The sequence below is a fragment of the Anolis carolinensis genome, chromosome 2 (genome assembly GCF_035594765.1).
Source record: "Anolis carolinensis isolate JA03-04 chromosome 2, rAnoCar3.1.pri, whole genome shotgun sequence".
Lineage (NCBI taxonomy): Eukaryota > Metazoa > Chordata > Lepidosauria > Squamata > Dactyloidae > Anolis > Anolis carolinensis.
Genome location: NC_085842.1, coordinates 195,480,684 through 195,505,935, shown reverse-complemented (window position 1 = coordinate 195,505,935; position 25,252 = coordinate 195,480,684). Strand labels below are relative to the sequence as shown.

Below are 25,252 nucleotides of genomic sequence, written 5' to 3'. Positions count from 1 at the left end.
GACAGTCTTCTCTGCTACAGAATTGGCTTCCAATACACTATCCAACACACATTTTGGTGCCTTAAAGGTTAGATCAGTTTCTGGGTATGCTGATTCCAAAGACAGTACCAGTATTCCCCTATCAGCGCTAGTCTTTGAGATATAGAACATTTGCCATATCCCAGTCTTCATCTGCTTGCCCATCAAAACTCTGAGAAACTAAAGCTGATATGGCCATTTTCTGACTCAGTGCTCCAAATAGCCCCAGGAACAGGCCTAAAAACTAAGACACCAAGAATGTTTTTGGGAGGGCTGTGATAGTTCAAAGGAAAGGTTAAAAGAGAACTTGGCTATTCTGACCTCTCAGTCCATAGTCCATAATGCTAGGGCTTAATGCTAAATCTCAGAGCATAGGCCCCTCTTCCTATTCTCAGAACAGGAGAGAAGAATCTCAAGATGAGAGCACTGCCTTGAAAATTGGGTGTATATGCATTTTTCTGGTATATTAGATCTGATGTGTGTTTTTCTGAATGGCATAGTCTGTGCAATTCAGATTGATGCTTACTAAGATATCAAGGGCTACCCCTAGTTGCTGCACTTTTGAAACATTACCAGGATCTACTTCCTGTGACATCACAAGGGATCATTCCTAGAACTTAGGTTCTGGCTTTGAAACTTCAGGGTTTGGAACAGGCCTAATTTGACAAACCTACTTACGTCTCACTCTGGCTCACAATTCCAGAACCTTCATCCCATTTCATAGTAGTGCAGTGAAAAGAAGAAGGCAGAAGTCAAGCTGTGTTTCAAATCAGCTTGTCTTTAATTGCTAAAGGAACCAGGGCTGGGTCAACTCTACTGTTAGACAGCATGAGATGGTTACCAAAGGTTGCAATTTGGTGGTGAAGGAACAGCTATGGAAGGAAATTATTGTTACTCAATCTGTCCTTATTTTATTTGTACAGTAGGATCTCCATACAGGAGTTAAGAGTACAAGATCCTGTAAAATTGAAAAAACTACAAATACAAAAAATCTATTATTTTTAGCCTGAGGGAACACCTCTCAATGAATCTCTATGTCTTCCAGGATAACTCCATGGACAACCTCTGACAGCAGTTGGACAAAGAACTGCACCTAGAACTGCATTTCTAGGAATCTCTGGATCCTTCAGTATAACTCTTAATCCACCTCTGGTGTAAGTTCCTAGAGATACTTAAACAGAACACATTAACCAAATCTGATCAATCAAATCCTAAAAAGTTAAACGCAAATATATGGATGGCTGAATGTGTTGCCAAGGTGGCGAGAGGCACAATGTCCCTTATGTCAAAATATGTTGGCTGGCTTTGTGTATTTGTACCTTGACTGGCGAGCATATTTGGAGTGAGCCATTTACTTCTCTGCCTCAGGCTACAAAAAGTCTTGGGGCTGGCCCTGATTACTGTTTCGTAGAAGAAGAAATTTATTGACTTGGAAGAAGGGGGAAAGTTACTGGTCAAAGATTGACATGTTAATGATAAAATATTTTAAAGTATATTTTATAATATTATCAAAAGTGTTTCTGTTTGGCATTATGGATGAGGAACTAGAGAATAGAATCATAGAATCATAGAACCCTAGAGTTGGAAGAGTCCTTATGGGACATCCAGTCCAACCCCCTGCCAAGAAGCAGGAAAAGCACATTCAAAGCACCCCCAACAGATGGCCATCTAGCCTCTGCTTAAACGCCTCCAAAGTAGGATTATGGATTACTTCTCCAGTGTATGATAACAGCAATAACAATACTCTTTGCTTAAACTTGAAAACAGACTGAAGTACCAATGGAAGAAGTATGAATTGTTAATGCCACTGAGCTGACTCAAATGGACAAACTAACATGGGTTGCAAGCCAACTGAAAGACTGGAAACTGTTTATGGACTTTTTAAGCAACAAGAAGCCTAGCTATGCTATAACGTGTGATTATGGTTATTAGAAATTTTAGTAGGATTGTATAGTTGTTACTGCAAGCATATAATAATATTTTCTTCCTTTTCTTTTCATTACAGTCAAGATTGGGGGAGGCTCAGAATCTTAATGTATGTGTATGTTATGTTCTTTTCTTTCTCTTTCTTCTCTTCCCCCACCATACTTTTCTTCTTTCTTGTTCTTTATTTTTGAGTGCATACTACTTTGCTTGTAAATTAGATTGTTCATGTCATTTAAAAAATAGCATGCGGCATTTTCTTTTTAGTTTATGGCTCATTACATTTTTGACTGAATGCACCTAAAAGCTTTAGGTTGATGACATACCACTAGGAAAAGGAACAAAAGAAGGGAACTGAAAGACAACATTTTACCCAACTCTTGAGTGAATTCCTTACCAGGCTATGAATACAGGGAACCAACATATGCTTAGGAATTAAAGCTTGGCATGGAGGAGGGAGGCATAAATGAAAATGTGTGGGTAAAAAGGCATGATTAAATGCAATTTAGATTTTATAGTAACAGCCAGGTATGCTAAGGTTGGAGAAATATAAGTTCTGTTATGTGTTACTTCTCTCCCCAGTTTACGTTAGGCTCTTGTTGACAGGTAGATCAAAACAACCTAAAAATGAGTATTGAATAATAACCAAGCGGATGGGGGAACAATAAGTATAAAATGCAATGATTTCTCCAGACAGAAAACGACTACGTGCAACAGAAATCTAGAAGTACCCCTTGAGTACGTGGGAGATGGATGACACTCAGCATCTGTAAATGACCTTGGAACTGACCAAACAGTATCGTGAGCAAACAAGAAAACAGCATTAGTATGATTATGACTCACATTCTAGCAGGGGCCTCCCAAGGACCAGCTGAATGGGCAAAGAGTTCATTGTCTCATAATAAATCAAACTAATGCATTTTGGTGATGTATTGCAATTATTCTTTCTCTAACATTTCCTGCAGTGTTAGCATCCAAATTTAGAGGAGGAGCAGGGGGGTAGAGAGAGGGGAGGCAAGGAAGCACAGCAGCAGTGTTCCCATTTCCCTCCCCTACCCTTTCCCCTCTTGTGTCCAGGATTGGCCAACAGCTCATGCAAAAAGGACAAATACAAGAGGAGCTAATACTTCCTCTTTCTCAGAAAAATCCTTAGAGCAGTGGTTCTCAACCTGGGGTCCTCAGATGATTTTGACCTACAATTCGCATAAATCCCAGCCAGTTTACCAGTTGTTAGGATTTCTGGGAGTTGAAGGCCAAAAACATCTGGAGATCCCCTGTTGAGAACCACTGCTTTGGAATATCCCCCTTTGATTAACATGGGCAGCCTGCCTGAAAAAGAGAAAGCAAGTCCCGGGATTTCTCTGGTCCTTTTCAAGCAGGAGGGGCAACTGAAAGTCAAGGAAATCTGAATCTCAGTATCTTTCTGCTCTTGCAAAGACAGATTCTGTTTATTGATCTCCATTTGCAAAGATAATTTTATTTATCTTAATCCACCATCAACTTGTCAAGCAGTTTCATTCATTGGCATTTCTATGATGATGGGTGATTTCATTTCCACTAGCACATCTTCCAGCCATTTCTCATAAATTATTGTTCAGTAATTGAACACTGAATACATGTAAACAAAGGTATCATATACACAAGTGGTGCATTTCCATAATGCCTAGTGCCATCAAATACAGTACAAAACTATTTATTTATTTATTGCATTTTAACACACTCTATCTCCACCCAAGAAGGGGACTCAGAGCTACATTGCAACACAAAAACATATAAAATACACAACACATGAAGCATTAAAATCATAACAAACCATATAAATACATTTAAATAAACTGTTAAATGCATTGCACTTAATCCCACAATTGTAGTTCAAACTATTTCGTTTATATTAACTCAGTGGTTGCATATTGCACTGTACAACTCCCCAAATGCTTGATTCCACAGCCACGTTTTAACTTTCTTTCTGAAAACCAAGAGAGGGTATGATCTAATGTTGCTGGGGAGGGAGTTCCATAGCTGAGGGGCCACCACTGAGAAAGCCCTGTCCCTCGTCACCACCAGCTGCACCTGCGAGGGGGGTGGGACCGAGAGCAGGACCTCCCCAAAAAAGGTCTGAACTGGTTCATAGGAGGAGATAAATTTGGACAGGTAAACAGGGCCAGAACTGTTTAGGGCTTTATAGGCTAAAGCTGGCACTTTGAAATGTGCTTGGTAGCAGACTGGCAGCCAGTGGAGCTGACATAACAGTGGAGTTGTATGTTCCCTGTACGCCACTCCAGTGACCTATCTGGCTGCCGTCCGTTGTACTATTTGAAGCTTCCAAACAGTCTTCAAAGGCAACTCCATGTAGAGTACATTGCAGTAGTCTATTTGAGATGTAACAAGAGTGTTGACGACCATGGCCAAGTCTGGTTTCTTAAGGTATGGGTGCAACTCGCACACAATTTTTAATTGTGCAAAAGCTCCCCTGGCCATCACTGAGACCTTGGGTTCCAGGCTCAGTGATGAATCCAGGAGAACTTCCAAGCTGTGAACATGTGATTTCAGGGGGAGTGTAACCACATCCAGCACAGGTTGTAGCCCTATACCCTGTTTGGCCTTTCAACTGAACAGGAGTACCTCTATCTTGCCTGGATTCAATTTCAGTATGTTCACCCTCATCCAGATTGTCACAGCTTCCAAGCAGCGGTTCAGGACCTGGATAGCTTCCTTAGCAGTAGGTGGAAAGGAGTGATGGGGTTGCACGTCATCTGCCATGTACAGATGGCATTGAACTTCAAAACTCCGAATAATCTCCTTCAGCGGCTTCATGTAAATGTTAAACAATATGGGGGACAACAGTGAGCCCTGTGAGACCCCAAAGAACAAAGGTTGTGGGGCTGAGCAAGTGTCTCCCCAGCAACACCTTCTGGGAACGACCATCCAGGAAGAGGTTGTTGTATGTTTTCCGGCTGTATAGCCATGTTCTAGAAGTATTCTCTCCTGACGTTTTGCCCACATCTATATCTCACAACCTCTGAGGGTGCCTGCTATAGATGTGGGTGAAACGTCAGGAGAGAATACTTCTAGAACATGGCCATACAGCCCGGAAAACATACAACAACCCTGTGATCCTGGCCATGAAAGCCTTCGACAACACATCCAGGAAGAACCAGAGCCATTCTAAAACAGTACCTCCAAGTCCCATTCCCACGGTCTCAGAAGGATATCGTGGTCTACAGTATCAAAGGCCACTGAGAGGTCCGAAAGAACCAACAGGGACACCCTCCACCCGGCAAGTTTGTTTGTTTGTTTGTTTGTTTGTTTTATTCCTGAGTATTTATTTATTTAAGTTCCCTGAGTAAATCATCCACTAAGAAGACCAAGGCTGTCTCGGTTCCATGGCCCTGTCTAAAGCCAGACTGTGATGGATTTAGATAATCAATTTCTTCCAAGAACACCTGAAGTTGGGAGGCGACCACACGTTCCAAGACTCTGCCCAAGAAGGGGAGATTGAACATTGCCCAAAAATTGTTCAATTGAATGGAATCCAGTGACTGCAAGGAACCACCCGATATTCTCCCACTCCCACTGCTATCGTTTGCTTCAATTCACACATCTGAATTCTCATTACAACCTGGTGCTCCTTTGCTTGTTTCTCAGATTAACTTGTAACATTCTTTCGCCTTACCTGTCTGGGTCAGCATGAGTTATGGAAATTCGGGGAGGGATTCGTAGTGGCAAAGTGGTCGGTCGCTGAACATTGTCTGGTTCTGGTGAGCGGGCTCTGTCTCCAGGTTTCCATGGTGAGACCTGTAAGTTGGAGGAGAGACGTCGACGGCCCCGCCGCAGATCGGCACCCAGCATGTTGGAGGATGTACAAGAGCGGCTGCACCAGTTGGGGTCCAAAGTATCCTTGGGTTTCTGCAAGTAAAATCAAGGAAGTTAAGGGTGAGAATAAGGATATTCTGCTCCATGGAAATGCTTGACTTCCCAGATCCTCTGGCTCAGCATCATCACTAGCCATTTGGGTTGATTATGAAACCTATAGTCCAAAAAAAAAAAAGGAACTTTCTGAAGATCTGGTTTAGATATAGCTCAGACCCAACCATATATCTGTCCAAATTTAACATTACCAGCAGCTGATGAGAAGCTGAGATCTGATCCTGTTTGGAAATTTGAGCTCTGAATCCAATTCTGTTCATTTCCCAATTGAGAAATAGTAAAATGACTCTGCGATGAAACAGCAAAATTTGAATACTATCAAAGGCAGGATGCCACTGAGGGTATATTAATATATTCTTGTTTCTTTGTTTCATTTTCACCCATTTCTGCTGGAAATGAAGCTTTATAATCAATAACAACAGACTGCTATATTCTGAAACGCTAAATCCTTAATGAGCTCCACAAAGGCAGTTTTGTTTATCCGCTGAAGCGAAACAATTAAGAGGTCTTGTGGTATTTTAAAGACTAGCAAATGTATTATGGCATAAATTTTCATGGAGTAGAGTCTGCTTATTCAGATGCATAAAGTCCTCAGTTGGCACACAGTCAGAAAGACAGAAAAACACACTGTGGCTTCTAAGAAAGATATAACAACGTAGAGCTCAGATATGGCAATGAGAAGGTCAGGACTTGATATTTAATTAAAACTCAAATATATGAAAAATAAACACTGGTCATTCTAAAAGCACTGAATTTTAATAAAGGACTTTATCATTCAGCCTTTGGTATATGTTGGAATTTGTTTCCAGGACCTGTGTGGGTACTGAAATCCATGGATTCTCGAGTCCCAATGGCAAAGTTTGTCTTTTAGATTTTCTTTAAAAATGTTTTCAAGCCATGGATCTGTAGCTATGGGAAGTCAATAATACAATTTTTAGTTAGTTCAAGTGAACTGTTTTGAGATCTGATGAGACCCTACCTGATTTTTGCTCTATTGGGTTATGGAACACACACATCACATTTGTGCTTCTAAGAAGCTCTTTATTTAGAACAGTGGTTCGCAACCTGTGGGTCCCCAGATGTTTTGGCCTTCAACTCCCAGAAATCCTAACAGTTGGTAAACTGGCTGGGATTTCTGGAAATAGTAGGCCAAATAAATCTGGGGACTCTAGATTGAGAACCACTGAATTAGATGATGAAAAATTTTGATCAATTTGTTACAATTTTCTGGCACATTTTGAAGCATTTGTCACAATTTTATTTTCCTTCCATCAACCCCCACTTTTCCTATGATTTATATTCTAGAAGTCAAACTTATAGGTCTGTGTTTTTTTAAAAAAACATGCTGAGGTGGATGGCAAGATTGGTTACCCACTTTCTTTTTTTCTCTGTTTTGTTGTTCAGTCATTCTCAGTTAAGGATTCTGGAGGCAGCTGCTACGTACTTTGCCTGTTGTAGGCAGGCACGCATTGCCTAGTGGGGGGTTAGTGAGAGCAGAATCCCATTCTTTCCCAGCTTTAAGCTTTATTGCATTATTTGCTGCAAACTCACTGATACAACCTGACAGTAAAAGCCTATTCTTTTCCAATCCTCCTTCTCCATCAATCCAATGCCAATACTGTTTAAAAATATCTCCAGCTAGACTGTGGAAAAGGAGGAAACATGGAGAAGGAAAGGCTTTAAAGGTCTTTGTCAAAAATAGCCCCTTTCTAAGAGACTTTATGAAATGAGGCGTGCTTGTAATTAAGAAAAAGTGAAATAACTAATTCTGAAAGAGTGAAAAGATGAACTGCAGTACTTAGAGAAAAACAATAGCATGGTATGAAACATTACAAATGCCAATTGTCTGGTCTGCGGATTTTAGAAAACCAGAAGATTCTACCATGAATAATCCTTAAAAAAAAAGAAACATTTGAATGGGGTTGGTGAAAAGTTGTGTTTGTTCCAGCTCAGTAACTGGAAATATCTAGCATGTTTGAGCAAACATGATTTGTATGCCTTCTAGATTCCATCAGTCTTTTTTTTGAAGATGGAACTGCCTGAGGGATTGTCTATACTCAAAACAAAGAGAAGCTCCTTTCCCTAAGGCAAAGTACATATCCTCCAATCCTCCTCTTTCACTACCTGAACTTTCTGAATAGGTAAAGTGCTCTATTCCTCACTACTTTGTACAAGAAGTTTAAAAGCATATAAGAAATTGCATAGAGGAAGCAAACAAATGAGCACTCCACCCATTCAGAAAATTTAGGTGGGGATTTTCAGAACAGGACGTAGGGATGCCACCTGTAGTTCTCATTAGAATTGAGAACTACAGTAGAGTCTCAATTATCCAACCTAAACGGTCCGGCAGAATGTTGGATAAGCGAAAATGTTGGATAATAAAGAGGGATTAAGGAAACGCCTGTTAAACGTCAAATTATGTTATGATTTTACAAATTAAGCACCAAAACATCATGTTTTACAACAAATTGACAGAAAAAGCAGTTCAATACATGCTAACGTTATGTAGTAATTACTATATTTACAAATTTAGCACCAAAACATCGCAATGTATTGAAAACATTGACTACAAAAACATTGACTACTAAAAATTTACTAGAAATAAAGATAGAATTGCATAAAATGAACTTATAGTAACAACATTGTCAGAAGTTAAATCTGTAAAAAGTTCAGTCCTGTGAAGATGTAAAAGATCTGTGATCCTTGCCTGCCTAGAGAAACAGCTGTGGATCTGAGCAGGAGGCAGACTGCGTTGGATAATACAGATCGTTGGATGGATTACAAAAGCAGCCAAACTTAAACAACTAACAAGCCATTAATAGGTTCTACAAACAAGGTCTGATGCCTGTTGAACTGCCAAGTTAGGTCTACTTTCTTACTATGTTAGCATCACAGAACAAAAAACACTATTTAAAAGTCTCATACTTTATTTCATTCTTTGGCAAGGCTGTGTTTATGTCAATGGAACTTCCCATATCCAGAGAAACATCCACTAGAATCTCACTTCTAAAAAGAAAACAAAATTCTTATCATCCTGGATTAATGGAGAAGGATCCATCCCTCTTTTTTTGGTTCTAAGAAAACATAATGAGAGATTTTGGGCTCCAAGAGACAGCATAGCGTAATTTAAGCGCTGGTCTACGACTCTGGAAACTAGGGTTGAATACCTACTTGGCTATAAAACCCTATAAGGTGATCTCTGGGCATGCCGTATTTCACTGCATAATAGTCACACTTTCTCCCTTTTTTAAAGGGGGGATGCAACTATTACAAAAGGGAAAAAAAACCCTTTTTTGTTCCGAAACAGTAATTTTTAAATAAAACTATGTTGAAAACAACTTGAGAACACCTCTCCCACCCTCCACGTTCTCACTCACGCACACCCTCTCTTTCTCGATGGCCCATCCATTTGCTGACCACCCCCTTCAAAGAACGCCGCAGTATTCTCAGCCCCTGAAAACGCTGTAGTAGGTTCACCTTAGGATCATTATAAGTCAGAAACTATTTGAAGGCACACAACAACAAGAAAAGCCACATTAAAGGAGGCTTCTATAAGACCCTTTGATTGTTTCAAGGATACCCCAGAGTGAACCACGCGATTGCTCCCTTCATGCCAAAGCTTGCAAAGTTACTTATCAAAAGAAATGCGTTCCTGTAACAGCACACCAACTGTTCAGATTTGGCAGGGACAGTACAGGTTCCACTACCCTCTTTATCTTCATCCCCTGCAAACTGAGTCCACATTATAAAAGTACTGTAGTTTGAGCTCAAAAAGGGGAGAGAATGGAGCAGAACTTTGTCTTTCCCATGAAGTCTAGGGCTGCAGACACACCTGGTTTCTGTGTTTTTCTTCAATAATAACTTTTCCCACCTTGACCACAGTACTGATATTGCTTGGCTACATGTGTCCTGGTGAAATATTATAATATTGTAATATTAATTACAATTTTAATACGCATAATTTTAAAAAAAATTAAAAAGGTTGGTAATTCCAGGGTCAGTCATCATCAAACTGCATCATCTGCTTATAGAACAATGAGGGAAAGAAGATCCATCTCCATCTTCAAACAAAAGATTCCAGAAAGTCTCCTTCCTTTTGTGTACAGAAAAAGACTTGCCAGCTTGAAATGGGTGTGCTGTGTGTACTGTTTGACAAAGGAACTCCCAGCTAAGGCTAACAGCTTTGTGCAATGCAAGGTGCTGTTTTAGAGAGGTCTGCCTCCCACTCTGCCATTCTCCGGAACTTGAAAATTGTTGTTTTCTTTACGTCTGAGAAGAACGGCCTGAGTAGCTGGGTCTTCCCCAGCTGAGTCATGTGGTCTAGAATATTATTTCCAAACAATAAAGAGTAAAGTAAAAGCCTTAACTTCATTAAACGTCCCCAACACCGTTCCATTTTAATGGGCCAATTAAAAACAATCAATGCACAACAGTTAATCCACTGTAAACGCTTCATGTAATTGGCAGACATGCTGCTCTGGATCTTGGCCCAGTTCCTAATGGAACAGGCAAGCTATTGCAGAATGATTTTTTGCTCCAAGATTGAAACTATTTTTTTAAAACCTATTCTGTTTCATTTGTCTTCAATGGGTAAACTGGGACCAATAAATTGGTCATCATGCCTTGTGAGTCATATCATCATTATGTTTAAATGATATATTTTTGGGAAGAAAAAGAAAAATGGAGTTTAAGAGAGAAGGGGAGAAAACCCAAAGCAACAGGACACCATAAAAAGTTAACAGTAGGACTTCTTTTGACCCCCCAGGCAGGTATTGTGTCCAGGAAAGTGGGAAAATGGTCTTGGGACTATTACTAATAATGTTCCTTTGAAGTAAGCTGGTTTTGTTCTTTTTTACAAATTGGAAAACTGGGATAGCACAGCTTTCTTAAACACTGCAAGTATCTCTAAGAAGGAAGGTGGATTGTGTTTTCAGGGAGATACTATGTCCTCTAGACACTGGAAGTTTGAAGGCTGAGAGAATCAAGTCCTGGATGAATAGAGTTCATGATAAACTACAATCTATGAAAAAATATCAGGTGATTAGCATATATACCTGGTATACCTGGAAAGGAGCCCCCGGTGGCACAGTGTGTTAAAGCGCTGAGCTGCTGAACTTGTAGACCGAAAGGTCGCAGGTTCAAATCTGAGGAACGGAGTGAGCGCTCGCTGTTAGCTCCAGCTTCTGCCAACCTAGCAGTTCGAAAACATGCAAGTGTGAGTAGATTGATAGGTACTGCTCCAGCAGGAAGGTAACGGCGCTCCACGTGACCTTGGAAGTATCTACTGACAATGCCGGCTCTTCGGCTTAGAAATGGAGATGAGCACCAACCCCCAGAGTCAGACACGACTGGACTTAACATCAGGGGAAACCTTTACCTTTACCTATACCTGGAAAGAGCACTCGGTGGTGCAATGGGTTAAACCCTTGTGCCAGCAGGACTGCTGACATGAAGGTTGGGTTGCCATGTTTGAATCCAACCTGGGGAGAGCACGGATGAGCTCCCTCTGCCAGCACCAGCACCATGCAGGGACATGAGAGAAGCCTCCCACAAGGATGGTATAACATCAAAAACACCTAAGCGTCCCTGAGCAACGTCCTTGTAGATGGCCAATTCTGTCACACCAGAAGCGACTTGCAATTTCTCAAGTCGCTCCTGACACAGAAAAAAATGCCTGGGTATGCATTTTGTTTGTGTCTCCTTTCCTTCCTCTTTCTCCCCCTCTCTTCTTTCTTTCTTTCCTTCTTCCTTTGCTTTCCCTCATAGACCTTCCCCCACTTTTCCATTTTTTCTTTCTTCTCTCCCTTTCTTCCCTTCCTTCCTTCCTTTTTCTTCCTTCCCCTTCCTTTCTTTTTTCCCTTTTCTCTCTTTTTTCCTTCCTTCCTCTCCTCCCTTCATACACATGTAACCTATCGGCAGCCAATCCACTTCACTCTTTTTCTTACCCAGTGACATCGCAGAGGGCCACTTCACCTAGCTATAGGCAATCCTTTTTTTCTTTTCCTTCATGTTTGCCAAGTTTGGTCCAGATCCATCAAGCCAAGTTTGTTGGTTTGTTGGAAGAAAAAACATCTATAACTGGAGATATACAGATGATACCATACTAAGTAAAGATAAAGGTTTTCCCCTGACATTAAGTCCAGTCGTTTCAGACTCTGGGGGTTGGTGCTCATCTTCATTTCTAAGCCGAAGAGCCAGTGTTGTCCGTAACTGCCTGGAGCGCCATTACCTTTCTGCCGGAGTGGTACTTATTGATCTACTCACATTTGCATGTTTTTGAACTGTTGGGTTGGCAGAATCCGTTTCCCGGATTCGAACTGCTGACCTTTTGGTTAGCAAGTTCAGCAGCTTAGCGGTTTAACCCACTGAGCCACCGGTGGCTCCGATATCATACTGGCAGAAAATAGCAAAGATTTGAAATTATTCCTAAAGAAAGTACAGGCAGGTCTACAACCAAACAGTAAGAAAACGAAAACATTGACCACATATTATTGATATAACTATGCAGTTGTCAATGAAGACATTAAAATAGTTTAAGATTTTCCATACATTGTCTCAATAATTAATCAGAATGAAGACTGCAGTCAAGAAATCAAAAGCAGACTAGAGCTTGGAATTGTAGCTAAGAAGAAACTAAACAAGGTCCTGAAATATAAAGATATACCATTGAATAAGGATTAGGATTATCCGTGTCTTTGCATTTCCAATTTCTATGGATGGTTGTGCAAGGTGGGCAGTGGAGAAAGCTTAAGGGAATAAAATTAATTTGAAATGGGGTTTAGGAGGAGAGTTCTGTGAATACTTGGGACTGCTAAAAAGACAAATAAATGGGACCTAGAACACATCAAGCTTGAACTCTTCCTAGAAGCCAAAATGACTAAACTGTGGCTGTCATACTTCAGGTATAATAGGATTACACCAAAACACAACAATGCTTTGTAAGATAGAAAGCAATAGAAGAAGAGGATGATTGCATTACAGGTGAACAGATTCAATCAGGGACCCACTGCTGCCCTGTGTCTGCACAACCTGCGCAGGAAGATTAAGGACAGGGTAACTTGAAGGTCTTTCATTCCCAAGATCTTCATAAGTCAGTGTCGACTTGATAGCAATTAATAACATTTATATAAATCCACTATATACATGAATGCACAGATGGCTTATAGGTTAGAAAACGTGTGACTACGTAATGTAGAGACCCAGGTTTAAATCTTTCCTTAGCCAAGAAGCTGACCAAAAAACTTGAGGATTTAACCTTCCTCATTGAGTTGCTATGACCATAAAAAGGGTGGAAGAAGAAGCTGTCCTGAGCTCCTTGGAGAAAAGAGAGGATAAAATATTAAAAACAGATCAATAAAACTTGAGAATTTACCTTCTTGTTGATGTACGTTTGTCCACCACAAGCTTTGCAAAGTTTAAAAGTTGTAGCATAAAATTATACATAAAATTGCATTAAAGTAAGCATTTATCCCATGAATCACCCATTTAGCTACTCTGGACTATGCAATATTACTTTCTGTTGGACCTCTAATGAAGGTTTTGCTTTTTAAAATTAACATAACTGCTCCTTGGATCCTAACATAGTACCCTTATTTGGGGACAGAGACAGTAAAGCATTATATGACTTATCTGTAAGCTTGGAAGATGACATGACAACACCTGTCACTGCTTCCTGTTGAAGGTGGGATGGCTCAGCAGGTTGTTATGGGCGACGACCAGAAAGAACGACCGGGTTTCTTTTGCTTCAGTGTACCACAACTCCAGCTGCCTGGAAGTGAAATTTCTCTCCCTCTCTCTTATGATTTTATTAAACCATTGGTTTGGGACTTGTAGTATGGAGCTCAACAACATAATTCAGATTTGCATCTCAGGCCTCTTCTACACTGCCATATAAAATCAAGGTTATCTGCTTTGAACTGGATTATACGGCAGTATAGACTCATATAATCCAGTTCAAAGCAGATAATGTGGATTATCTGCTGTGATAACCTGGATTATATGGCAGTGTAAAAGGGACCTCGGTTTATTTTATTTATTTATCATATAAGAAGCAAATTGAGAATACAGTTATAATGCATGGAAAAACCACAAAAACTTGACATTGTACTAATTTTCCTTTGACCAGAAGCTAGCCACTGCCTCTGGTGTCGCTGTACGAAGGTACTCAATTGTGCATGTGGCAGGGCTCAGTCTGCATTGTTGTAAATGGCCTGTGGTTTGCTCTTCTCCACACTCATATGTCATGGACTCCACTTTGTGGCCCCATTTCTTAAGGTTAGCTCTGCATTTCATGGTGCCAGAGCACAGTCTGTTCAGCGCCTTCCAAGTCGCCCAGTCTTCTGTGTGCCCAGGAGGAAGTTTCTCATCCGGTATCAGCCATGGATTGAAATTCCAGGTTTTAGCTTGCCACTTATGGACTCTCACTTGCTGAGGTGTTCCTGTGAGTGTCTCTGTAGATCCTAGGAAGATATTTCTTGATTTAAGGCATTGGCTGCTGACTGATATCCAAACAGAGGATGGCAATGCCCCAGTATAGATAGGGATTGGTAGATGCTGAATAAATATAATTTCTGGTTGCTTGAGAATTACTATTAAAAAACAGACTTAACTAATACTATGATAATGCTCTACCACACTATAAACTCTGTATTGACTTGATAGTAATACTGAAATATAGAAGAAGGAGGAGGAGGAGGAGGAGGAGGAGGAGGAGTTGGAGAAGAAGAAGTATTTGTAACCTGTGTTTCCCGATGGCTTGAAGCGGAGTACAACTGAGTTAAAACTGACATAAAATATATACAGTAAAATATGTAGATAAAAGCACATCATTATATATACAAACAAATGGTACAAAATCAACATAAAGTGGTAATAGAATGCAAATTCAAAACTCATGATTCAGAGTTGACTGGGTAGGCCTGCCAGAAGAGATAGGTCTTAAATTCTGTTTTAATTTCTGACAGCTTGTCTAGATGTCAGATCTCTTCCAGTGGGTCATTCCACAGTCTTGGGGAAGTAAATAAGTTTTTAAAAATTCTGAATGGAAAACATGTATAGGCAGCCCCTAAGTTACAAATATATGATGTATAAACTATTCATAGCTACAAACGGGGTGAGACAATAGGAAGAAAGAGATCTACCCCTTGGAAGGAAAATTCACTCCTAAAAGAATTATCATGAAAAACGGTCTCCAGTGAAGCTTTTCACCAATCCTTGTTTCCACAATAAGCTACATTTTTCAAAATCCAATTATCACAGGGATAGAAAGGGAGGTGAAATTTTCTGAACAGGGACACAGACAGCAAAACAAATATTACCCTTCCCTTTGCTATCCAAAGCTAAAAAATATTTTAAACTGGAGTTAGACTTTAAAAATGTACCTGTTCTGACATACATAGAAATTCAACTTAAGAACAAACCTACAGAACCTTATTCGTAACTTGGGGACTGCCTGTACTTTTAACCATTGTGCTTTAGCTCTGCTCACAAACATTATCATTCTCTTCCTCCTGAACCCGTAGGTTGCCTTAAAGGTAGCAAAGATGCTGATCTTGAAAGCTTGGGGGATGATAACTGAAGACCTATGCAAACTTACTTGGGAGGAAGCTAAGTTATCTCAGTGGCAGTTACCTCTGAGAAAAGAAGCACATTATTGGGACTATAAGGCTGCACTTGAATTCAATAGGATGCATGTCATATCTAAGCTGATACTTTCTGTCAGATTAATTTCATTCAGTCTGTGATATTTCTCTTTTTTCTTTGCCCTGCAATTATGCAGAGCTCAATGGGGATGTGTGTGCAGCAACAAGAAAATATACGATCAGTACAAATCACATACACAGTCCAAAGTCATTGGTAAACAAAATACATACACTGTATGCTTGCTGTCAATATTCCTATTACATACCTGGAAGAATAAGTGCCTATAAAGGCATGATTCTTGAAAAAGAATTCAGATAATTACACTTCACAAAACACCCCCGCTATAAAATATTTTGCTTGTTGTGTCATCAATTCAAATTGATCCTCCCTTGGAAAAGTGCTCAAGATTGCCTTTGGACAATGCATTGTTTTGGTTGGGTGATATGGGAATATTGTTAGATGTAAAAACAATTCATGGTTGACAGTTGGAGGGAAAAGCTGGACACTCTTTCGTGGCTGTCTCATCCTTCACACTCCTTTCTATTAGAATGGCAGAAAACAGGGACACTGAACTTCCTAGTAAACCTAGTTTAACTATGGGCCCTTCCACATTGCCCCTATATTCTAGGCCTGGATCCCCAATTATCTTCCTATCCTAAATTTTCTGGCAATGGAGACTCACACAATCCAGTCCAAAGATGATAATCTGGGATCAGATTCTGGGATATAGGGCAGTGTAGAAGGGGTCTATCTGGCTCCTGCCTTACAGTGGCCCCACACTTTTTTGTTTCCTCAGGGTTTTTCCCCAGAATAATCTACTTTCAAATCTTCTCTTGTAGGTAATGTTGAGTTTTATAATGCACTGAGCAGTTTCTATATTATAAGGTAGCAGCCATACTTCACTTTCCACCCTAGTCTTCCAAAGATTTACCTTTTCACATCAAGAACAGAATTCAACATCATAGCCATGTTAGTCTGGCATATCAGTGTGCAATGGGATCTTCTAGAAAACTCATAAACTACTCATAAAAATGGGTATCCAGGTTTATGTGGAGATGCATAAATATCCTTTTCTCGAGTATATTTTTAGAACTCTTTAAAAACCATATCTCCATGTTCAGCATCTGAATATGGACAGCCTTCCAGATTAGGCAAGGAAACATAATCAACTCATTTCAATTGAGTACATTTATTCCAGAACCAAATAAAGAGAAGTTGTTGGGGTTTTGTGATTTTGCATTAGTTTATATGCACCAATTCAAAACTTAATGTTTGGCACCCTCCAAGCTAAATATTTTAAGATGAACAAGTGGGAACCATGATTCAGTAAGATGTAGTGGTTTCAGTGTTGGAACAAGGAGCCCCTGATGGCGCAGTGGGTTAAACTCTTGTGCTGGCAGGACTGATGACTTGAAGGTCTGTTTGCTGACCCGAAGATTGCAGGTTCAAATTCAACAGGGGGAGAGCATGGATGAGCTCCCTCTGTCAGCTCCATCTTCATGTGGGGACATGAGAGAAGCTTCCCACAAGGATGGTAAAAACGTCAAAATATCTGGCCATCCCCTGGGCAATGAATGTCCTTGCAGATGACCAATTCTCTCACACCAGAAGTGACTTGCAGTTTCTCAAGTCGCTCTGGACATGAAAAAAAGTGTTGGAACTTGACTCTGGAGAACACGGTTCAGTTTTCTTCAGGTGACTCTGGATGAGTCACACGCTCTCAGCCCTAGAAATCCTGTAATAGGGCTGTCTAAGGGTTGCCATAGTTTGGAAATAACTTGAAGGCACACAACAACAAATCACATATGAAGCCTGAAGAAATCTGATCATCTATGCACTGAAACTCTTACTCTGTGTCTATGTGCAGAGATGGCAGAGGATCTATACCTTCCCTTTTAAATCTTATGCTATCTGGATCTATTGGACTACTCCTCCCATCATCACAATCTATGCTGGTTGCAGCAAATGGGAGCTGTAGGCCAGCATAGCTATAGTGTGACAGGTTGGGGTAAGCAAGTCCATTCCTTTTGAGAAAGATTCCGGACAGGCAATGATGTCTAAATAGGGTGTGAACGTTCTACATGGAACACACTCCCGATATTGTGGAATTCCTGTACTGGCACCCACTTCTAGGGGCACACTTTGAATGCTTAAAACCTGCTTGGGAGTCCAAATATTTTACAGTGCTTGCAAAGTTCACGTGACTTTTGAGACAGGAGAGTAATATGTAGGAATTTGCCTGCTAGCCAGCCACACTCAGAGAAAATGTGATCCAGTGAAAAGAACCTTTGTAGTTTTTCTTGTATTTCATAGTACAGAAAATGTCTTAGTCACTGGGTTTTTCTCATTTTACTCCACACAAGTTCAGAATTGTTCTGATTTTTCTAACTCTTCCTGCACTCCTAATATCTTTGACGAGGTGCAAAGAAAAACAGCAATAGATTAGGCAACTTTGTGGTAAAGGGCATTTGAGAATGCAACCTTGGAGATGGCTCTGACAAGGTTCAGTCTTTCCTTAATTAGATTTGATCTCTTTACTCAAATGTAGACTCCATGCCTTTAAACCGCTCGCCAATCCTTCATCCTTGGCCTTTGCTCCTTCCTCCAGAGAATATCAAATGAAACAAACAAAAACTGGGCAACAATGAGCTCGACAAGCAAGGCAGTGACTCAAACACATCCCTTGTTGCTCCCTGCAGAGTGAATGCTCTTTCTTCTTCCTTGCATCACATCCTCATGCTTTCAAGTGAGAGGAATCAGATTCAGACAAGCAGCTCTGCATTTGCTGTGATTTTGGCCAAATCCTTTTGTCCCAGATTCTGACAACAGGCCTGTCACGGAAAAACCTTTTTCACTTAGAATCCCTGACGTTTTAAATGCCCCTGCTGACAGACTGTCACTTTCTCTTCCAGCGGATGTGTATCAAAAGAAAACTGTCAACAGAGATTCTCTCCTTAGCGACAGCAACCCCGGAAGCCTTGGACAAAAGACCTCAATCAGACCAGCACGCATCAACACCACAGTGGGCTCAGCGTGGAATTTGCCAATAAGGGATACTTATCTTCCTCAACATTGTTCTTAGCACAAGGAAAATCAATGAGCACTAGACCCAGTGCTATCTTAATGTTCCCATTGCCGTCTTGTCTGTTGTCAGTTGTGTATTCATTTTTGCTAATGCAAGTACCATGGAGCTAACACAGCAAGGAAAGTGTTATGTCAGTTCTTCAAAGGAGCCTATGTAAAGCCAGAGGCAGGGGAAATTCCTCTTTTGGACTACAGCACCTTCAATTCTCCCAGCAGGTGCTGTGGTAAACCCTCTGATATTGATGTGTTACATTGCCGTCCCATTTCTCCTCCAATGAGCTCAGGAGGCACACCTTGCTGCATTCTTTCTCCCTGCTTTGGATACAAGGGTTGTACTGTATATGGTCTGGATATCGCATAATAATCCTGGGAGTAGGAGGGGCCAAGAAAGGGGCCCACGGTCAGCCAGTGAGATTCATATCTTGATGCAAGACTTGAAGGTAGATCTTCCAAGATCAGGCCAGCACTCTTGCCACTGTCAGTACACTGGAGGAAAAAATGTTCATCTTGATTTAAAGCAATGAGCCAAATCAGCTGCCTCTCACTACTGAACTGCAGTGTACGCAGGGTGATTGTGGTAGTGATGTTTCACTGTCTACCCGCTCTCTCAAACACACCTAATACATTTGACAAGTATGTGTATACATATCTGCCAACTGAGGCAACATTCCATGAATTTGATGAATTGGGTCACAGTCTATGAAAGCTTATGCCAAATAAAAACTGATTATGTTGGCACTCTGTTTTGTTATTCATACTTATGATCCTGACAACTACAAATGCATGTTAAAACCTACCATAAAAGCTCAGTAGATGGACCATTTGAAGGAGTGCTGCTGGTGGGATGCTGAAGGATAAAGTATCCAGCTCCCTCTCACTACTGAACTGCAGCGCAACAAGCAGCAGCATGGTTACATGGCTTTTAAGGTGGGTTTTAGATGGAAAGTAGATGGCAGGGGATTGGACTGGATGGCCCTCACAGCCTCATCCAATTGTATGAAGAATCATAGCTATGACCTCACTCTGATCTCTGCAGAGAAGGCCCTTCTCTTTGCTCCACCTCCCTCACCTGTACATCTGGTGAGAACACGAAACGGCCTTCTCAGTGACTGGCCTCTGGCTCTGAAACTACCTTCCCAGAGAAGTTAGAGCAGTGGTTCTCAACCTGGGGTCCACAGATGTTTTGGCCTTCAACTCCCAGAAATCCTATCAGATGGTAAACTGGTTGGAATTTCTAGGAGTTGTAGGCCAAAAACACCTGGGAACCCCAGGTTGAGAACCACTGATTTAGAATGACCTCCTCCTTACTTTCTTTTCACAAACAAGTAAAAGTGTTTGGTGAATTTGATGAGTAACTTCATAAGGCTTGCCTTACACAATGAACTGAATATTGTCAATTGTTGTACTGGGGTGTGTGTTTGATGATGCATGTCTTAATTTTTAACTGTGTTTTAACTTGTATTTTGTGGATTTTAACAATTCTTTTTAATTGTTGTAAACAACTTTGATTCTCAATCTAGGGAGAATGTGGTATAGAAATAACAACAACAACAACAAACAACACAGCAACACTCCTAGTAAGTAAACAAGCCTTGACTGTTTACATCAAAATCTGAAAATAGATGTTTACAGCAATTGGAGCTTTAAGCTTCACTTGAGCATTAAGTAATATAGGCATCCAAAAATGGGGAAACTTACTGTCTATTTATTTTAAATGGGGGAATTAAGCATGGAAAAGGAACATATTTCCTTTGGGGAAATATGTACATTAGTGAAAAAATCTCTAACAGGTCCTGGACTCAGCACTGACGCTTGATGCTCAGTTGTCAGCGGTGGCTGGGCAGGCCTTCGCACAGTTAAAGCTTGTGTGCCAGCTGCAACCATACCGCGAGAAGACTGACTTAGCCACGGTGGCCCATGCCTTAGTTATCACCAGATTGGACTACTGCAATGTGCTCAATGTGGGGCTGTCCTTGAAGATGGCCTGAAAACCACAATTGGTACAACGGTCGGCGGCCAAGTTGTTAACTGGAGCGAATTATAGGGAGCAGACAACCCCCCTATTAAAACAGCTCCACTGGCTGCCGATAAGTTTTGTCCCAATTCAGGGTGCTGGTTATCACCTATAAAGCCCTAAACAGTTTGGGTCCAGCCTATCTTTGTGATTGCACCTTCCACTATGAACCTGCACAAACTTTTAAGATCTGTTGGGGAGGCCCTTCTCTCGCTCCCACCTCCATCACAAGTTGGTGGAGACAAGGGAGAGGGCCTTCTCGGTGCTGGCCCCCTGATTCTGGCTTAAAATCCAATCCGCGTTTTTGAAGCTGAGCATTCCATTATCTAACACAGAAGAACTTTTCAGCTAGCCATCAAAAGAAGATAGAGAAATAATATGCATATATTAAGGCTGTAGTAATGTCATGAACCCCTCCACTACCTAGTGCAATCTCCATCTCAGCATGGATACACAAAACTACAGATAACAACTAACGATACTGGATTAAGGAACTTCCTGCCCATGAATGCAATGGAGGGTCTAGAAAATGTCTAGCCCCTCCAGTGCAGCATAGATAAATGAAATGGTGGATACCTGTCCTTCGGATACAAGGGTTGTATTGTATATGTGCTGGATATTGCACTGCTGACATTGAATCAAAGGTGGCCATGCAAGAAGACACACTTAGAAAAGGGAGGGACAACCTCCAGTACTCCAGAAATAACTGAATGACAGCTCTCTTTATGGAAATTGGTGTCCAACAACATCTGGAAGACTCCATTGCTGCTTATAACGTAAAGCTCAAAAAAGAGAACTTGTAGATGATTGCATCACTGTTGTGATACAATCATTTTGATAGCAAGACTAAAAGGAAACTGAAATAGTTAACCAATTCCCTTAGTAAATCTAATGCATGTTTGTTCGTGGACTCAGAGAGAGAAAGGGATTGAGAGAGTGTTTCCAGGGGATTCATAAACAGCATGCATGTTTTCCCACTTCATTAAGTATAGTTATAAAAGCAAGATTGATCCTGGATCAGTCATTTTGTCTCAGCCTCACCTATTACAAAGGGAGAAATAAATATATATGTACTTTTGAGTTCACTGAAGGAAAGTAGGGATAGATATGGAACTATTAGGTAATTTCAGGTCACTAGCATAAGCTGTAGATTCTCATATTGTGTAGTGATTTAGTGCTTAGATGGCCAACGTTGCTGAGGTACATTAACATTAACAAGAACAACTGCAGTTGCAGCAACATTACTGAAATGAGTAACCAGGTACTGGGGGAACAAATAGAAAGCCAAGCTAATTGCTAAGAGCTCCAAGACTGAAATACTGAGGGGGGCGGATTGGCAAGTGCAGTTCAATAGGAATAAAACCAATGGAAAGCTTCACACTGGAGCTATGAAACAGATATGCATCTCTGAGGGCTGCTGAAGGCTTTTGGGATCTGTAGTCCAAAAAGTAACTTTTCTGAGCTCAACTTTCCGTTTACACCGAGGGGACTCTGAGCAGAAAAGACATTTGATCATTGCAGCAAGACTGTTAACATGCTCAGAAATGGGCAGATATGCATATAATAGTAGTGGAAGATTATTTATTGAAGATCTTTGAAATGTCAGAAATGGATACGTTATCTGTTTTAATGAGAGAGAAGCCTTTGAATATTTATAAATACCGGTACCCTTTTTTACATTTTAAAGAAAAAAAAGAAGAGAAAGAACACTCATAATAGTTTTTATGGTTAAAAGGTAGATGTGTAACTTTATCAGGTATAAAAAGAAAATGAATGATATTGTTAAATTTATGTCACTGACTAGGAGGATGGGAAGTCAACTTGAAAAAGACTGGTGTTGTTTGTTTGGGTGTTTGTACTGGGTAGTTAGTAGGTGATTATATCTATTTTGTGTTGGTGCTCTTTCTTTCTTGCATGTGTATGTGTGTATGTGGACTGTAGTGTGTAGCATTTTCTTAGATATATTAAATAATAACAATATCATTACATTTTATTTATTTATTTAAAATGTTTATATTCCGTCCTTCTCACCCTGAAGGGGACTCAGGGCGGAGCACAATATATATATTACTCAGCCCAGCGAGGTCATCTCATACACCCAATCATGACCCGATTGTTTGACCATGCTTCACAAGGGAAGGTCAGATATCTTATGGAGGATAAGTTCCTTGCAGTGGCAGTAAGGCTGAGAGAAGGCCTAATCTCAGATCAGGGCATTACCTAACTTTGTGTAGCATTGTCTGTTTAGCACATTTCATCCAGTTTTGAATGTTCTGTAAACGCCTGTATGTTATCCAGTAAAGTGTATGTATGTGTGTGTGTGTGTGTGTACACACACACACACACACACACACACAAAACATATATTCGGCGAACATTCAATGCTGGAACATAAAATAAACTATACACACACACACACACACACACACACACACACTAAAATCAGTTATTTTCACATTAAAACAATTATTTAAAACCATCACAAGTTAGCCGAACTGGATCGGGTCAGCAGGGTAAAATTTCCTATCGCTGCCATTATTGCACTGCCCCAAAGACTTGGTCCCACAGCTAGGTCTTTACCATCTTTCTGAAGGACACCAGGGAGGGGGCTATACTAATCTCACCAGGGAGGGAGTTCCATAACTGAGGGGCTATCACGGAGAAGGCCCTCTCTCACATCCCCACCAATCGCGCCTGTAACGGTGGCGGGACCGAGAACAGGGCCTTCCCGGAAGGTCTTAATCTTTGTGGTGGTTCATAGAGGGAGACGCGTTTGGATAGGTAAACTGGGCCAGGGCTGTTTAGGGCTTTATAGGCTGAAGCCAGCGCTTTGAATTGTGCTCAGTAGCAAACTGGTAGCGAGTGGAGCTGACGCAATATGGGAGTTGTGTGCTCCCTGTATAAAAGGAAAAACCCAAAAGGAAATAGCTAATCATGTTATGTTTTGTATTGATACTGCAGCTGTTTTGGGAACAGCTGGTTCTGGTTGCCATATCTCAAACAGAGAGCTAGTCAGCAATAGAATTCTCTGCCCTGGAATGTGGTGGAGGCCATTTCTTTGAAGGCTTTTAAACAGCGTCTGGATGGCCATCTGTCAGGGGTGCTTTGAATGCGATTTTCCTGCTTCTTGGCAGAGGGTTGGACTGGATGGCCCACAAAGTCTCTTCCAGCTCTATGATTCTGGGATATTGTGAAGCAGGAAGAGGCAATAGGCAACCAAACTGTTCAGGAGGATAGAGCAACTCCATGATGAGAAATGTCTATGCCATTTGAGACTTTGAAGACAGGTGTGGGAGCAACTAAAGAGGCACCTGATAATAGGCTCATAAAATTATGCATGGTGTGGAGGAAGTGAATAGAGTTATTGTTTTTCACCCTGACTGTAACACTAAAACTCAGGGTCAACCAATTAAATTGATTGGCAGGAAATTCATGGCAGTGAAAAGGAAGTTCTTCTTCACACAAAGAGTAATTAATTTATGGAATTTGCTACTGCAAGATGCAATGGTGGCTTGCTGGTTGGGCGGGTAGCTTAGATAGCTTTAAAATGGGATTAAGGAAATTAGTGGAGGATAAGCCTATCAACGGCTATTAGTCACAATGTGTATATGCCACCTCCAAGTTCAGAAGTTCCCTTGTCTCCGAATACCAGCTGCTGCTGCCACTGGGAAGTCAGGCAAAACTGGTGCCTTCATGTACTGTCCCTACCGTGTTTCCCCGAAAATAAGACAGTGTCTTATATTAATTTTTGCTCCCAAAGATGCACTAGGTCTTATTTTCAGGGGATGTCTTATTTTTCCATGAAGAAGAATTCACATTTATTGTTGAACAAAAAATGAACATTTATTATATACTGTACAGTAGTTGTCATCACAAACCAGCATAACCAGACAAACTGTGAATCCTATCAAGAAATTCTTGTTACTATCAATATTTCCATGTACAACACTCTATGGTACATTTGGAAGCATGCCCTGGTGTTCTGTCTGGTGGGCATGCTTCCAAACAAAAACTTTGCTAGGTCTTACTTTCAGGGGAGGCCTTATTTTTAGCAATTCAGCAAAACCTCTACTAGGTCTTATTTTCTGGGGATGTCTTATTTTAGGGGAAACAGGGTAGGCTTCCCAGAAACACGTGGTTATGGTTCCAGTGGGTAAAAGGGCAGCCAGATCAGATGGACTACTGACAATGCTTGGGAAATGTTACATTTTTGGACTACAACTTTTTGGATTTTACCAGAATCCCCAAAACAGTAACCTTTCTAAATTCTGAACATTTATTTGATCCAACGCTCTTCTATTCTTGATTCACATATACTTGAAAAAACAGCAAAATAATCACAGGGTACATAAAAGGTGGCAGTCCACAGGGGTATCAAAATCCATGGATGCTCAAGCCCCCTGATATGTAATGCAGTAGTAAAATGGTATTTCTTATATTTAATGGCAAAATTATGGCTTGCTTTTTGGAATTTAAAAAAAAATCTTTGCAAGCCTTAGATTATTTAATCTGTGGATGCAGAATCCATGGTTGTCTTTTTTAGGTGCAGAAACGCTTCTCCCTCCCATAATGTCATGACCCAGGCTGCAGAGCACCAATAACCATACACAGAGGCCAGAATCTATCTAATATCTTTATTAAGGA

At 40.7% G+C, this 25,252-nt stretch overlaps 1 protein-coding gene across 1 annotated transcript in view; it reads right to left on the bottom strand.

Annotated features, from left to right (window-relative positions):
• pde4a (phosphodiesterase 4A) overlaps positions 1-25,252 on the bottom strand; it is a 588,039-nt gene that overhangs the window by 450,667 nt on the left and 112,120 nt on the right. The window contains exon 3 of the mRNA XM_062974138.1: positions 5,615-5,847. Within this exon, the coding sequence (XP_062830208.1) occupies positions 5,615-5,847 (233 nt within the window). The remainder of the gene's footprint in view (positions 1-5,614; positions 5,848-25,252) is intronic.